Source organism: Amblyomma mixtum, chromosome 5 (genome assembly GCF_055824585.1).
Source record: "Amblyomma mixtum isolate Tamu chromosome 5, ASM5582458v1, whole genome shotgun sequence".
In the NCBI taxonomy this organism is placed as follows: Eukaryota; Metazoa; Arthropoda; class Arachnida; order Ixodida; family Ixodidae; genus Amblyomma; species Amblyomma mixtum.
Genome location: NC_143016.1, coordinates 116,581,213 through 116,598,537, shown reverse-complemented (window position 1 = coordinate 116,598,537; position 17,325 = coordinate 116,581,213). Strand labels below are relative to the sequence as shown.

General features: G+C 49.5%; 1 protein-coding gene across 4 annotated transcripts in view; it reads right to left on the bottom strand.

Annotated features, from left to right (window-relative positions):
* Positions 1 to 17,325, bottom strand: part of LOC149343427 (uncharacterized) — a 104,608-nt gene that overhangs the window by 52,041 nt on the left and 35,242 nt on the right. For 3 of the 4 annotated variants that reach the window (XM_089545915.1, XM_089545914.1, XM_089545912.1), the window contains exons 7-10: positions 11,871 to 12,361; positions 10,392 to 10,650; positions 3,913 to 4,143; positions 2,284 to 2,427 (exon numbers count right to left, since the gene is read on the bottom strand). In XM_089545915.1, the coding sequence (XP_089402041.1) occupies positions 2,284 to 2,427; positions 3,913 to 4,143; positions 10,392 to 10,650; positions 11,871 to 12,361 (1,125 nt within the window). The remainder of the gene's footprint in view (positions 1 to 2,283; positions 2,428 to 3,912; positions 4,144 to 10,391; positions 10,651 to 11,870; positions 12,362 to 17,325) is intronic. The other variant, XM_089545913.1, reaches the window with a different exon arrangement.

Genomic DNA, 17,325 nt, shown 5'->3' with positions numbered 1-17,325 from the left:
ATTGGAGAGCAGTCGTCATCGCCGGTGCCAGGTAGTGCTTTTTAAAACGTTCGCGCTACGAATATGCGGGTTGAAGGGCAGGTCACATATAAGATCCAGGCATGGCTTAAAAACACACTAATACTCGAACTTACAGCTGAAGTAGAACAAAATGGCTGCAAATTCTACAGCGCTACACACACGGCATAAATAACATAGGCTGCTGTGCACGTAAGCGGTTTTAGCCAAATACAAGCCTAGCTTCTTGATTTCCAACGTAGCAGAATACAGGACATCCGCAGGAATTTGGTCCAGGACAGGGGTCTTCAGCGAATTACGTGGCCCCATCTACCTCGTGACAAGGCCTTTGCACCAACCAGCCGCTACCTCGTCTGGCTTGCCGACTGCTGCAGATACCACCATCATCCGCCAGCTGCGAACGAAACTGGTCACGTTTCGGAAACGTCCATACAAGGATTCGCAACAGGCTTTCAGGGGAACGTGTTCGAAAGCTTGTGTATGTGCAGTCGAACCTAGCTGTGGGCACAGCTTCAATCCATGCTGCTGCGCGTAGTGCCTCATCCAGCGACAGTGACCCTGAGTCCGATATGGAGTGACTTATAGATCAGTTTTCATGCTCTCTTTCTCGGCACAATAGAACAAGATGTTCGTTCCACAAATTTTATATTTATACCTCCATGTTCGCCTGAAGTGCAAATCATTATTTATCTTCTCGGTGCAATAGAACAAGAAGTTCGTTTCACAATATGACATCTATAACTGCATATTCGACTGAACTTCGGAGCATTATTATTGATTGTTGTGCTATTGCAAATAAATCTGTTTTTGTCACGTTTTGAAAAATTTCCAATTTTTCATGAAAAAACACCCTGAAAAAAAAAAAAACATTTTTTTTCATGCCATTCAAAATTTCTTGAAATTTTACATCTCTAGGCACCGCTGACGCCGTTGAATCACCCGGAAGAACGCCAATGAGACATTCTTTTTTTGTCTTGGATGAGTGGCCCACATGTCAGTCTTTCAGTCACCATATGCACAAATGTACGCAACGTGCAACACCTCTAGTACCGTGACCCTTCCACATCATCTTGCCGGCGTTCTAAACATACGTGCACTGGCGCAGATGGGTGCAGCAATGTCTCTGCACGCTGCCCAAATCACAGGGCGAGCTACAGCCGCCGGCACTCCTGTCAGAACATAAACACAAACACGCCGGTGCCATTACTCGCATGTAGCATCTTGGCGTGCTGCCAAGGTTTGTGCTGTGGACGGCACCGACACCAACGGCATGAAACTAAGGTACGAGCTAAGAGGTAACGCTGCTTCACGCACGCACGCCTGAAGTGCCTCAAGCTTTAGGTGACTCATACTGTCTCAGAAAACAACAAAAATTGACCCATAACCACAACCAGTCAGGAAGGGCAACATGCATTGAAGAAATCAATGGCAAGAATCAAAGCCAGGTATAACACTACTACTAGTTAACCCTTTGAAGGTTTTTGCCATATATGTACGGCGGTGGTTTTCTGTCCCGCAAGGTCTTTGCCGTACGGGTACGGTTTCGATCTTCCGTTTGAAATTTTGCGCCAAAAGAACAATGCGTGCTCACTGGGGGGTGCTGCCACCTCTTAGGACTTACAAGAAGTGTTTGAATTTTGTGCTGCCTTCTTACGGAGATAAGCAGAACTTATGTCTAGCTTTAGCGCGGCGGCACAGACTGCAGCAACACCCCTTTTGTAGTTTTGGTTTCGCCGCGTGATCGCAACGGAGTCGCGCGAAATTTGAGTTTTCTTTATGTCAGCACTATCTTGCAGGGGCTGCCGAAGTTGATTTCTATCTTTATTGGCGCTGCTCTTAGCTTGCTTATCACCGTTGCTCGCGAGGTATTCTCGCTCTCTGCGGCAAAGCGCCTACTCGGTTTTGATTCCGCCGCGGGATCGCAACGGAGTCGCGCAAAACGTGTTTTCTCTTTATGGGCACTCTCTTGCAGAGGCGGCGGAAGTTGATTTCTATCTTTATTGGTGCTGCTCTTAGCTTGTTTACCACCGTCGCTCGTGAAATTCTATTGAACATTTTCCAGTTGTGAGTGATGCTGTCACCAAAGTACTGTTCCTAATTTTTTTTTTACTATTCATTCTTGATTATATACATTTTGTAGATTAAAGATCCGCAATAAACTAATTTGACCACCTGGGAAAGTTTTCTTCAAAATAATTCGACCCTCAGAGGGTTAACGAAGCTGACGCAAAAGACGTGCGATAAATGCAGAGCTGCCGGGCGTACTTGTAATGGAGACGGTGGACACTCGAGGTGTGATGCTGAGGGAGCTGGAAGAAGAAGCAGTGGCGACTGCAGAGCCGGGGGCTGCCTTGGTCACAAGCTTGGTGCTTGAGATGGGCAACTGGCTTTGAGCAATTATCTTCACTGCTGCACCAGGAGAAAACGAGGAGTACGGTCAGGAGAGCAGGGCCACACACAGACCGCTGCAATCCTGTTGAGTGCACACACGAACTGATATCTGAAGCGCGTGGGAGGCCTCACACAGACGGCGAGCACGGGAGGAAACGGTGGTGCATTTCAGAGCAAGGTCAGCGTGCCCACAGCAAAATGCACCGCAACCCAACCCTTCTGTTGTTAAAACTGTACACAACTGGTGTTTTGCTGACAGGAAAAACGCCTCATTTTATGCAAGCCACCGCAGAGTGCACATCGCCGGATACGATGTCAATTTTGGTTCTAGTCGCTAGGCCTAAAGGCGAAGGCCAACGCTGACGGAGCGCTTGCTTCAGCCGTTTCTCGGTTCTTATTGTTTCGCCATCTTCACGTTCTCGTTCCAGGCCCATCGTACTGCGGGCGCAGCAGCGTGTTCGCTTTCCCGTTTAGACTTTGTTCCAACTCGTGCGTTCATCAGCGACATGCTGAGGGTAGCACAGCCAGGCCGAGCTTGTGAAAGTGGTCGCCGCTTGTCATCCATGCACATGTCATGTCGTGCGGCGAAATACAGTCGTGAGGAGCTTTAGAATCTGTGCAATGCAACTGGCCGCTTCCTCCGGCATGTTGGTAATAAGTTCGTGATTTTTTTCGGTGAAATTTTATTTTCCGGACTGGCCGATTTTTCGGTCGTTTTCGCGGTCCCTAGACAGTCCGAAAAATCAGTCGTCGACCGTATTGCTCTTAGTGTGAAATTCTCTCGGAACATCCGCATTGTGCCATTTTCTGAGGTTTCTGCGACGACCTCCAAATGGCTGGTGCATGCGCTTCAAGTGCAATTTTCTCAACTTCACGTTTTTTACGAATATGACTAATGTTACAAAAGTTTTCGTTATGTTTTTATGGCGCAATTTCAATTATTCTTATATCGTTGAATTCAGAAAGAACTGAACTATGGAACTATGGTATGAACAATAATGGCATCTAATTATATTTCATAATTATGGTGCTCCGACATTTTTATATAATGATGTATTTCAATAACAATACAACCAGCATAGCTCCATATGGCAGGTCTTTGTTACAGCTCCATCTTAATCGCAACCAAAAAAATATTGAATGAAGTGTCTTAATTACCTTAAAAAATTACCTAATTGGGCTTCAGTTGTTTTCTCACAACACAGGAACCAACCGAGACATATTGAAACTAATCATATTTTTCAAAACAGGAGGAAGAAATACATACACAGACCTATAATTTCATTATGACATCTCTAAAAATAAAAATCAGCATTTTAAGACCAGCGCCTCCCCTTAAACTATGTTTTTACTGCTGACTGTACATGGTTAAAAAAACTGGTCAGGCATTCCCATCAAATCACAGGCTTGAGCATCATCACGTAAACTGTGTTCATCACTTCCAGCTCTACCTACTTGCGTTTCACGTCAGCTGAGAAGCATGAATAATTTTCCAGCACTCACTGCCCTCTTGGCGGTACTGCATGATGGCGCCTTTGGGCACCGAGATGGTGGCCTTGCCGTACGAGGGCGATGGGCAGGGCAGCTGGGGTCCACTGGCCCCACCGAGCGAGGGGGTGGTCACGGTGACACCCCGGGGTAGCCGCACAGGCATGCGCGGGTTCACCGTCACCGCACGCGGCCTCAGGCGCACTACACCAGGCTCGTTCGCTGCCGACATGGACACCGATGGCACTGCACCAGAGGACGATGACACCACACGACGAATTTATAACGAACAATGGAATACTGAAAGAACCCCGATGTTACTGCATAAACACGTGACAAATGTTATACGCTGCAAACATTAAGTGTAACCAGCACAAGTAATATGCCTGCCACACAAGCACTTTCCGTGCTCACTAAACCAATGACCAGTCAAAACTGTGCTGATCAGGCACTAATGCAAGGCCCCATTCAATTGAAATCAGCCACAGCTGCCTGACTGGGTGAGGACTCCTGAATCCCAATTCAGGAACTCGAAACTGTTATCACCAAACGACACAGGGCCTGGATATATATGCTCCATCTCCCAAGATGTTTGCAGCACTACGAAAGGTAGAGCGCTCTCATCCAATCAGAATGGCGCGCACTACATTAGTGTGCTCCTACGCACCTGTCGCCCCACCAATTACTGGCAAGTGGCTCCATCCATGTTAAAGAAGGCGTACTAGTGGTTAGCTTCTTTCTACTTCTAGCTGGTGGCGCTTGATGTCTTTTTATTCTATCTGTTTTTGGATAGGTGGACGCCCGTTCCAAAGAGACTGGCCGCACTTTTTCTTTTTGTCGCCGCGCGTTCGTATCAGTTCCTGTGTTGTCACGTGACAGTTACTATATAAATTTATTTATTCCAGCGTGATCACTACACTATTAAGCTGGGTCGAACGCAGGCCGGGGCAGCCGAATGTCGATGGTGGCGAAATGCAAAACAGGCCCATGCGCTGCGCGAAAGTCAATGCACAAGCGGCCAAAATTAATCCGGAGCCCTCCACTACGGCGTCTGCCATATCTCATGAGAGACGATGCCGTTCTCATTGTGCTGGTGCTGGTTTACACCTTGCTGCACGTAATTCTTCCATTTCTCAGCAGTCACTTGCATGATGCCTTGCCAAATCAGAGGCGCCACGTCTTGGAGCTTAGACATCTTGTTTTGACTGGCCACGAAACCCTTGACATCACTCCAAACAAGCTCTGTCGGGTTCAGTTGGCAGTGGTAGGGTGGCAGGCACACAACGAGACGGCCAGCAGCTTCGGTGATGCAGTCCACACGGCGTCGGTCCCCACCTGTGTTTACGTTGTTGAGAAGGTTCATGAGCTCGGCCTTCACCACATCGCTGCTCCACGCGACACCTTTTCCAGAGAGCCAAGTCTGTATGTCCTTTTTTGAGGCTACTCATCCACCGCACTTTATCCTGCTTCACAGAATGATATGGTGCGTTGTCCATCACTGTAACACTGCCGGCTTCATCGGAGACAACATTCGGCCCGCCTTCAACATCTGCGTTGTCCACTGGTAAAGCGTTCGCTCACTCACCTGGGTGCGCTCTTGGTGAGCGCATTCGTATTTGAACTGACCCCACTCTCGACGCAAAGCACTTCAAGAAGCCAACTGCGATCGCCTGCTTGGGAAAACAGCGCACTCTCAGTGTACGGCACACAGGTGACACAACCGACTCCGCAGACGCCATATTGGAAAATGGCGACGCATCACTACCTCGCAGCTGGCCTCCACAGAGCTGTGTCCATGCAGGCTTTGTATGTTAATTTCATCAGTGCTTGAAGCACTCTCTACCATCCAAATCTACCAGTCTAAACTATGTTTTCAATTGCTGTGCTTATTGTTTGATTAATAGTCCTAGACAGTTCAAATATTCCAGGGACTATTTTTTGTGTTCCTGCAGCCTTGACTGGATGAGGGAGCTCTGCCTTCCGTAGTGCTGCAAACAACTTGTGAGCCGAAGTATAGGCTGGTTTATTGGGGTTTGGTTTATGGGGTTTAACGTCCCAAAGCGACAGAGGCTATGAGAGATGCCGTAGTGGAGGGCTCCGGAAATTTCGACCACCTGGGGTTCTTTAACGTGCACTGACATCGCACAGCACACGGGCCTCTAGAATTTCGCCTTCATCGAAATTCAGCCGCCGCGGCCGGGATCGAACCCGCGTCTTTCGGGTCAGCAGCCGAGCGCCGTAACCACTGAGCCACCGCGGCGGGGCCCGAGGTATAGGTGTCCCTGTTGTAGTTTCCTTTTGTTCAATATGCTCACTTCAATACCCACATGCACAAACTATAGTTTCTAATTAATTCTAATTAAAAGTGGACAACCCAGGACTCCAATGTGTTCAGCGTGTGTAACGGTACTTGGGAATCTCAGGCGTGCAATCTGCATGAGCACTCAATGTACCTACTGATGAAGAACACTTGATACTGTGCTAAAACAGCAACATCACTTGTATGCCAGCCTGGCTAATGTTCTTAAGCTCTGGAGGGATGCCAACCCATGCAGTTTGCTGCAATGAGGCCCTTTGAGCATTTCTCAGGGAAACATCACCAGTCTGCTCTCTGTTAAATTGGTTTGGTTAAACTGGTTTTTTGAGGAAAGGGAACGGAGGAAGGTGGGAGTGAAAGAAGAAAGAGGTGCCATAGTGGACATCTCACAGCACATGGGCGCCTCTTGCGTTTCGCCTCCATCGAAATGCAGCCGCCGCGGTTGGGTTACTCCGGCTCGGTAGACGAGCGCCTTACCACTGAGCCACCGTGGCTCTCTGTGAAAACCATTTACTGTACGTGTGCTGGTATGAATGAACTCCTCTGTGAGTGAGCATCGCAAGTGAACATCAAATTAAGACGGAACATTAAAAAACTGACGCGCGATCATAAAATGTGACATGACAGATCTCCATTAGCAGTACTGGTTTTACATTTTGCTTTTACACTGTCCCTTTTTGCAATGTTCAACTTTCCACTGTACCTTTGAATTTGATTTCACCACTTTTTTTTTTTTGTTGTACTGCTCTGTGGACATCTGGTGGGTGGGGATTTCAGGAGGGTGAAGGTGGGCAGAGGGCGTGGGTTGGTCGGTGGTTGATGAGTGGAGGCTTTGGACACACAGACAGTGGCATTTTCACCAAATGAGGGCTACACTGCTAATGTAGTAAACAGTGTATGCAGTCACTTGCATTAAAAAGAACAAAAGTACAAACCATCAACCAGAAGAGCTCTGTTGTTGGACCCAACTCATTGCCACTGTCTGGAGGAACAGCCCCGATAAGTGTAGTTCTTCACCAGTTTAAACACAAGACAAAACTACCTTGCAAGTCTGCACACTGCAGCAGTGTGACGTGGCTGCAATTGTACAGTACAGTGCAGTCCACTTATAACGATATCGAAAAATCCGGAAAAAACGATCGTTATAACCGATCATCGCTATATCTGGACTGCCATAAAAATGGCTGCCAAACTTACCTCTGTAGCTCCTGACTCAAGTTTTACACTTGCGCTGAAGAACAGTAATTGCAGAACGTACGATTTGTGAAACAACGCGTTTATTCGTCACGTTTAACAAGTGCCTCAAGCGTTAGGTGCGCTAAAGTAATTTGATATGGGCACTTGCTTGCGTGGCAGTTTCACTACTGCAGTGTGCATAGCATCCAGCTGCTGCGCGTACACTGGCGGCAACCCTTTCGCGTGCATAAAGTCGATCAGTGATTCTATCTTGCACAGCGCACTTTGCGTAGTCATCGGTGTCGAAGGTGGGCCAGTGTCAATTTCATCGTCGCTGTCGCTGCTGCCGCCGCACTCTGCCGTGACAACACATTCTCGGTGACCTCCTCGCAGAACGTAGCAGCACTATCTGCACTTAGGAACTCCTCCATGGACGTACCATTCATTTCGTCGACATTTGCGGCGTGCTCCCAGAGCTCAGTAATGTCCGCAGCTTCCACCGTATCAGTTTCCACGTCAGTGGGGGTTTCGTCCTGGCGCACAAAGCCCGCCTTCTTGAAGCAGTTTGATCTTCAAGTCCGCGGTCTGCTCAGACGTGCCAGAAACACGATCGGTTGCTAAAATTAGCCATTCCAGCACGCGTCGCCGATACAATGCTTTGAAATAGGTGATCACGCCGGCATCCAACGGCTGCAGGCACTTCGCTTGTTCTCCTCTCTTACAGGCGCGCGAAGGGGCGAAGGGCGCCCCCGCTTCTCTTTTTTTTTTCCCCTCTCTCTCTCTCTCTTCCATCGGCTGCAGGCACTGCGCTTGTTCTCCTCTCTTACAGGCGCGCGAAGGGGCGAAGGGCGCCCCCGCTTCGTTTTTTTTTTTCCCTCTCTCTTTCCCATCGTCTTCCGTAGCCTAGGCGATGCGGCCGACGCGCGGAGCAACTCGCGCCATCTTGCGGCGCTTACGCCAACTCGTGATGCTCGCTTGTGGCCGCCGCGATCTCCTCCGGCGGCGGCGCGGGCCACGATCATGGAGGCCACGGCTCGCTCTCCGTGGCTTTCGCAATCGGCGCGCACGGAAAAAATGGCGGCAGGCACGGCGAACTCGCGTATCCGAAGTTTTCGCCCGATCTCGGCATCGTTCAAGGGAACTTTGCACCGCGAATGTCACGCTCAGCATGGAAAACGATGTCCAGAAGAAAAAATTCTTATCGTTGTATCCGATATTCGGTCACGGACATATCGTTATATATGGTTTTTTTTTCCATAGCCTCAATGCATAAGTTGATACTCTTAAGTCAACTTATCGTTATAACCGATATATCGTTATATGTGGTATCGTTATAAGTGGACTGCACTGTAGCCGACCGTCGCGCACCTGATTGGAACGTGCACATTTTCACGACCGATATTTCGGACTTTGAGGAGTCTAAAAGTTCAAATTTTTGGACTTAAAATAGACGCCAACAATATTGTGGTGATCGTTTTTCAACCGAAAGTTTGTTATTTCGACCTAATTTACACGCGCACGGACATCGCTGTCACTACCAACGCGTTTGCTGCAACTGTGAAAGGCGCCATCTTGGATTTAAACGGAATCGGCTCGGCGGGCGCAATCGGACTGGCTTGGATAATCTTGGCTATTTGTTCTCCATCACTGACATTCGAGACAATGAGATGCTCTCCATTGCCATCGAGATGGTCAACAAAGGGCGTGCGATTGCATTGAAAACGGTACAGTGGGACAGCTGCAGTGTCCGCCGCGGCTTGGATGACGCACCCTGCGGTGCGGGGCAGCAAACACGGTAGACGGGGGAGGGGGGACTGCATTCGGAGGCATACGCTTCCGCTCACGTCTTCCCGTGGGTTACCTCTCGGTCTTTGTGAACGTCACTGCCCCATGCAAACCGACTGCTCTTGCTTCGTGCAGCAAGTGCATTCATCCGCGGCATGACCGTGGCCGCGTCGCACTATCTGGTATCATGATGCGATAGGGTGCAGGCATGAGGAAAGCATGGCTATGGCTCTGAGTCTAATATTATCGCTTGCAGGCGGAACATGGGGAGCGGCGATTTTCACGGTTTTGAAAGCCGGTTTTTCGCAGAAAAGTGTACTTTTTTAAGTTCACAGATTTTTCGGACTGTTCAATTACTGTATTTACTTGAATAATAGGTGCACCCCCAGTTTGGTCGCGAAAAATCAGATTTTTTTATTTCCGCACATAATAGGCGCACCCCGAACTTGGCACTGTGATCAATACTGTATTTACACGATTGCAAGCCGAGGCCTCGCCGACGCCTTGCCGCCCCCCTCGGCCACGTCAAATTTCCGACCTGCCGCGCGCTTGCCGTGTTCGAGAGCAAACTCCCAGCTGTGTAGCTATTAAGGTGCTTGCCCGTCGAGCTAAAACAGCAATGCTTAATGGCAAAGCCACAACTGCGATGAACTAACGTGCTATCGCAGATCCCGGCACCTGACAGCTACAAAAAAACTGGAACTGGTGATGCTGATGGCGATATGGATAGCGAAAGCTCGCGGCGGAGGAAACATTGATGATGATGATGAGCTTGGCCTCGGGCGCCCTCCCTGGGCGGCGTCTGGAAGCTCCTGTGCGCGCGTGTGGCCTCCGCGATTAAGCGCGCGTTGCGCGCAGCTGGAGCTGACCGAAGAGGCCTCGGCGCGTGCATTTCGAAGGCTATACCCGCGTGGGTCGTGGAAAGTTTCTGTGCGGCCCTTACATGGATCTTTTTTTTTTTTAAATATTTCTTTCGGGAAAACGAGGTGCGGCCCGTACACGAGTGCGTTTATGCGGTATGTTCAATTTTGCGAGTCGAAAAATTTCCGGAAATTTTACCCCGCGTAATAGGCGCACCCCGAACTTTGAGCCGGATTTTCTGTAAAAAAAAGTGCGCCTATTATGCGAGTAAATACGGTATCTGGACCATCTTTTGAATCCCGCCGAGTCCGAAAAATCGGTCGGCGACTGTAACGGCCACATGCCGTGTGCTCACCTGGAGCAGTGACAGTGGATGTGATGCTTGTCAGGGCTGGTGCTGCCACCGGGGAAGGTGACGTAGAGGAGGAGGAAGATGGGCTGGCCGAGGAGGAGACCTGCAGGCCCATGACCGTGGGCGGTGCCTTGCCCTGGTGCACGAGCGGCACCGCGCCTGGTGCCGACACTGTCTTCACCACGGGCACACTCAGTGCAGGCTGAGGAGGGTGTGAACAGGGCAGTGGGCTGGGGGCCGCTGTCGTTGACACAAGGATGACCTGCAGCAGCCAACGCCAACAAAGGTCAAAGGCCAAACGCCATCAACAACGAAAGGCAAATACGAGCTCATTCCCCAAAGCACTTTCTTCACAATTCTCCCTTTTCACAAGATTTTACAGAGAGGCACATCGCGCTGCAACAAAATGCACAGGACAAGCACCTAAGCAGAGATATGTTGTTGTTGTGAAATCAGCTCAGAACAGTGACAGGCTGGACATAAAAGCGCGAAACACATAGGCTATGTACAGGTGACAGGCTGCATTACATAGTGCATGAAATAGCTATGTTTGATTCCAAAAATCTGTGAGCCTTGGCTGCTGAAGCCGTCGCAACATGTGTCTCAACATGAGTGCCACAGCATAATTCTCACACTGTTTTGCAGCTTCAAACGCAACTTCACGGTCACAAGCACACAGTTTTTTAGAACAAGATTTCAAGAGCTTTTTATGATCTTTCAGACTTCTTCAGCATGAAACAAACTTCGCAACGCATTCAGTCTGGTGACGGCAAGGTCAAAAGTAACCAAGACCTCTTGAGAGTTGCTGCTCCCGAATGCTTCGCCCTGTCATACTAATGCACTGTGATGAAGCTGGCCTGGCAGCTAGTCTTAAGTACTAAGTGCTCTTTGCTAGTGCCATGTGATCCTTGGCCTCTCGTAAGGCCTAACCTCAAAAGCCTCTCGTAAGTTAGCACACATTCAGATTGTCGCTGAACGTATCATACGATCAGAATTTGCCGGGATATGGTACCTTCCGGGAATGCATCCCAAAAGAAAAACAACAGTGTTTCCCATTCGGACATTTTCACTGCTGACAATTCTGAGCGTGTGAACCAGTACGTATCAAACAGATCGCTTGCATTATGCACTGATCACGCTTTGACCCATGAGGGATCTCGGCAAAGCTCTCAAAAGCAGCTCATGTGATGGGATAAATTCTCTCATTCCATTTTACTTTGAAAAAGCATTTTTCAAGCAGGGTTTGATTGTACTACTTGCAGCATCGAGCACACAAGGCCACAGGCCAAGGCACTGCACACCAAGGCCCAACCCACAATGACAACACAAAAGTAAACTACTGAACATAAACAGCACCAAAGACTACAGACAAGAGAGACAAGGCAGCAGACATAAACTGAAGCAGATGCTGAAAACAAACCCTCTTCTCCCCAATTCATCGCCGCCAACCACCGACATTGGCACTAAAAACCATTGACCCACCTTTTGTGAGCACACTGGCACAGTGGTGGTCTTGTGAGCCGCCGATCCCAGGGACACCCTGACTGGTGCAGCAGACACAGTTGGAAGACTGACCACCTTGGTTGACACCACGGGCGAGGCTGCCATGGTGACAGCTGCTGTGACACTCATAGCTGGCGCTGGGACCACCACCTTGGTCACGATGGGACCATTGCTGGTAGTCGCTCGCGAAAATGACACAGTGGAGGCAGTGGTGGCAGCAGCGGCAGCACGAGCAGGAGCAGGAGCAGGAACAGGAACCGGAGCAGGAGCAGGAGCAGGAGCAGCAGGAGCAGCAGGAGCAGGAGCAGCGACAGGGGTGGCGGGGGCAGTGGTACAAACGGGTGTGGAGGCAACGGTCGCAGGAAGGGCTGCACTGCCAGTTGTGGGCACAGAAGGCAGCGAGTCCAGGCTCAAAGAGCGCTTCCTCTTTCGCATGGTAACATCGTCTCCTCCCTCCACTGCGTCTGGGACTGCAGGAACAGAGGGGGGAAAATGCGTGGGTGGCAGAACAGAAATTTTAAAACCCAGACAGCCTTGTTTTCTTTTTCAGGGATAGTAGGTACAAGTGAGAAATTTTTTGCAACCGACAGCTCATCACCACCCCCCGCTGCAAAAGAAAAATGGCCAGTTCGTTTCCATAGACTCCTACAAGGTAGCCCGCAGCTGTGTCCCAGCACTATTTAAAAGCCTGCAATACTGGATTTATAAAACACTGCAGCCCAGTGATTCAACACCACTGCTTCAGATCTACATAGTTACAAGTTTCACAGCCACTTGGCTTCAAGGGTTAGTGTCAGAAAACAGAGCAGCTAAAAGCTATCCACACGTTCTCCGCTCTCCCACGCCAATCTACCATGTTCTAGCTATGCTGTCAAACAGGGTGTAAAAGACTGTCGTGCATTTAAGATGACATGAATTGAAGGAGGGAAAACAAAAGTACAGTGGTGAAGCAATAGCTGGTTTCAGGGAACAGCCCATGTATAGCACCTTCAAGTTCACCACTCGAGGCATTTATCTCACAAACACTTTGAAGCCAACAGTTCGTTAGATGTCGTTAAAAACACGACAGAAAAACAGTGCTCCCAAAGCGATATTCAGCCACATATTTTCAGCGCATTCGACACTCGGTTGTGCTCACGCACAGGAGCGCCACCTTTTCCAAAGGCAACATGGCAGTGTGGTTTGTTTCAGCGATGTAGTGAAGCACTGAAGGCAACCTATAAGCTCTATATATGCGTAGGGTAAGGAGTAACCTTGTCGTAATCTTTAGAGACCTTTTTGGTCTTTAGGGGTGCTGTAAAGGCTCCACTATTTGAAAAGTAGACCGTGCCGCTTGGTTACCTTTGGCAAAGAGGGCACTTTCAGCAGTTAAGCATAACATCGATGTACTAAAACGAAACACGAGAGCCTAGCAACTTTAAAAAGAAAAGTCACCGCGATGGCTCGGTGGTTATGGCTGACCCAAAACACGCGGGTTCCATTCTGGTCGCGTCGGTCGCATTTCGATGGAGGCAAACTGCTAGAGGCCCACATACTGTGCGATGTCAGTGCGCGTTAAAAGATCCTAGGTTGTCGAAATTATCTCCAGCCCTCCACTATGGTGTCCCTCGTAACTACCGTATAATGCGGAATATAGGTCGACCCCCTTACCGTGAAGCAAAAAAGTCAACATAAAAATTATGAGGCCCAAAACTTCGTTTTATTCACTGGTGCCACCAGACTCGTAGCCTCCTCATTCGTCCGAGCTGTCTGAGCTCTCGTCCGAAGATGACTGCTTCGCGCTGGCTGCGTCCCACAGCATGTCGTCCTCGGTACCGTCCCACGAGTTGCTAATGCAACATTTCTCGAATGCCCGCACCACCATATCGTCGGGCAGCGAGCGCCAAGCCTGAGCCACCCAGGTAGCCACAGTGGCGAGAGGCGGCCTGCGCAGCCAGCCAGTGGGAGGGTTGTTGCCCGCCATCCACTGATTGTAGAGTTTACGCACGCGGTCTTTGAAGGGCTTATTCAGCATGACGTCCAGTGGCTGCAGTGTTGAAGTCATGACCCCGGAATGACAACGAGCTCCGTCCTCCCATCGCGGAGCACCTGCTTCACACCGGCGGTCAAGTGTCCGCGAAAGGCATCCAACACGAGCAGGAGGACACCGCAGGAGTGTGCCGGGTCGTCGATTCCAGACGGTGTTAATCCAGTTGACCATGAGGGCCTCGTCCATATAGCTCTTTTCGCTCACTCGAACGATAACGTCCTGCGGGAAAGCTTCTTTCGGCAGCGTCTTCCGCTTGAAGATTATATATGGGGGCAGCTTTCTGCCATCTGCAATGCACGCGAGCATTACCGTGAAGCGTGAACGCTCGTTCCCTGTCGAAAGAAGCTTAACTTCCTTCGCGCCACGTTCGCACACTGTGGTGGACGACGGCATGTCGAACCCCACCGGCGTCTCATCGGCGTTGCCGATCTGTCCCAGCAAGTAGCCATGCTGCTGCCGAAGACGGATAACATACCGCTGGAATTCGACCAGCTTGTCCTCGTATGCCTCTGGAAGCTTCTGGCAGATTGATATGCTCCGGCGAAGTGCAAATCCTTTGCATCGCATGAAGCGACGAACCCCGTAAATGGAGCCCTTGAATTGCTCCTGGGACAGTCCGGATTCACGGGCGAGCTCGATAGCTTTGATGCGGATAAGCTCTGCTGTCACTGGCAAGGATCTGGCACGATGCTCGCGGACGAAATCTGCCACCTTGTCTTCGAGGTCAGGGTGCACCGCGCGACACTCGCGAAAGGACGTCTTCCGCGCGTTGCAGGCAGACAGCTCGATTTTCTGCGCTCGCCAGTACCGGACGCTCTTCTCTGAGACGCCAAAATGTCGCTGGGCGGACATGTTCCCATACTCTTCGGCGAATTCGATAACTTTTTTTTTAAATGCCGCGGTGAACTGACGTCGAGTACCGGTACTCATTTTGTGGGCTGTCGTGAAATTAATACGTTGCAACGCCAAGAACGATTACCGCCGTCAACGTTTAGCCGCGTCGGTTGACAAAGAGGAAGGAAAGAATCGTCAACATGAAAGCGATAACGATGCGGATGCCAAAATGTCCGCGGCTCGCACCTGTTGCCAGACGACTATTCAGTTTGTGCCAAAGGCCGGTGTATAGGCCTTATGCAAAATTGCTGCCATCTATCGGAAGAAAGAAGAACCAGTGGAAAACCGCCATGTTGAAGGATGACTGAAGTTCGTTCCGCCTCTGCTCTCTGAATTTAGACGTGCTCTGCGATAGCTTCCTTACTGCTGTGCTGGCTCGAAAACCTCATTTCCTGTCAGTTGAGGCTGTAAACGTGACTGAATGGTCAGTCGACCTGTTTCTGCTGTCCAAGTTTCCATGTGGCTTCGCAGACACTTATTACGCGTCCAAAACACTTTCCGAACGCCACCGGGTACGGAGCTACAAGTTTTTCACGGAGCCCTACGTCACTTTGCCGACGCTGAACACCAAGAAATGTACGAAGCAAGTGTAATTTTCGTTTACGGCTAAAAATGTGCGCATTTCGGTCTAGTTTAAGTCAGCTCTTATTTAGTTCGATACTTTTTGCGAACGGGCGTGCCGCTTGAATTGCTGTTGTTGTGGTAGCGTTTTCTGTGGGTCGCGTTGCTGTCGAAAGCAAACGATAGTAAACCTCACGCTCATGTTGTAATGTCGAAAAAAGTGGCCTCTCAACATGCGACGCTTTCCATTTTCCTTGAAAAGTTCATGCCGCATTTGTTTGTTTGCCCTAGTGCGCTAGAGCCCCTAGTTCGCCCTAGTGCCCTAGACAGAGAGAGAAAACACTTTATTATTATTACCGGGCACATACAGCCCTAGGTCCCCGCATGACCCCACTACACAAGCGTTTACCATTCTTGGACAATCGCCGTTAAAAACAGGCAGCCCGTGAATGCAGCAGTGGCTATGGTTCTACCACGACGAGCAAGCAGTTAAGCACTGAGATTTTTGGAGGATTCTACACGGGTTATGCATTTCCGCTACTAGTTGGAACTATGCTACGGCTTGAGCGGCTTCTCTCACGGACTTTTTTTTTTTTTTACACAGCACACGGCTTCGTGGAAACCGGCCGGTTAAATGAACTCGCTACATTCATGCAAGCCGTCGCTCCACAAAATAGGCACCTTTCCCTTGTCAAACAGATATGATTGACTGACTTGCAGACCGCAAACGTTCTGTGCCACGGGCACTTGACCCTTGCTATCGAAACAAATATTCGCCCTAAAAACTAACGCGTGTAACCGCTGCGGCGGATAACGCTCGGAGCGACGGTTCTCACAAAGCGCGACCCGTACCACTGAACAGCTTGATCACGATTACTCTCTTGCGAGGCCGATAATCGCAGCACTTCACGCGCAATCGCAGGAGAAAAACAGCTTTTATGTGATATTTTCGTCGTGCCTACAAAGCTTATTTCTAATTTCATTTGCTACATGGCGATAACGAAATGTGTTGCGCGATGTCTCGACATGTAGCGACGGTTCTGCAACATTTGTGCCACGGATATCGGGGATCGCAGTCCAAAAATAGAAATGCGCTCAAATCAAGCCCTCTTGCCTTTTTTCCCTGGGCGTCTTTGTGACCCTTCTGCGTACAGCAAGGCACTGAGCAATGTGTGGGCATATTGGGGATGGTGAAACTCGAGTGCGTGCGACGAGCGTGCACCAGTACGTGCTGTGAATCCGGCGGCTAACCTCCAACATGGCGGATCGCGCGCGTCGACCGCTAGATGGCAGTGCATTTCGCATAAGGTCTATAAGTCGAGGGGTGACCTTTTGGTAACATTTTTCGGAAAAAACCTCGACCTATATTCCGCACTATACGGTAAAGTCGCTTTGGGAAGTTTGACCCCATAAAACCTTTAAAAAGAAAAGGCCTATATATAAGATATTCTCGATGTTTTTAATCTCACAGGAACCCCAATATGATCCTTTCACAGCAATTTATTCCACTCTACCACAGCGGTCTGCAGAGCACACCAGGATATTGAGGAGCCCTGCCTATCTCGACATCCAAACTCCAAGAACTCCAAAAACAAAACAACTCCAACAAAAAAAGAACTCCAAGGAACTCATGGTTTCCATGGCACCTTGTATCATAACACTTGTACTGCACCATAAGAGGATAACAATCACATATCAATTAATGACCAGTGAAGGGGTGTCAACCTCATCTTGTCACGCATGCTGCACTGACAAAACTTTGTCCTCCACAGGTAAAGAGCCAGAAAAGGGACAGTTGTTAAAAAGGATGCGGACCTTTCACGCCGCTCATGACCACATACTACTACAATTCTGCTGCTTTGTACACAGTCAACTACCGTATTTACAAGTACGTAACACGAGGGGGGAGCTTGACGAATCACGAAATTGAAGAAAGAAAAGAAGTATTAT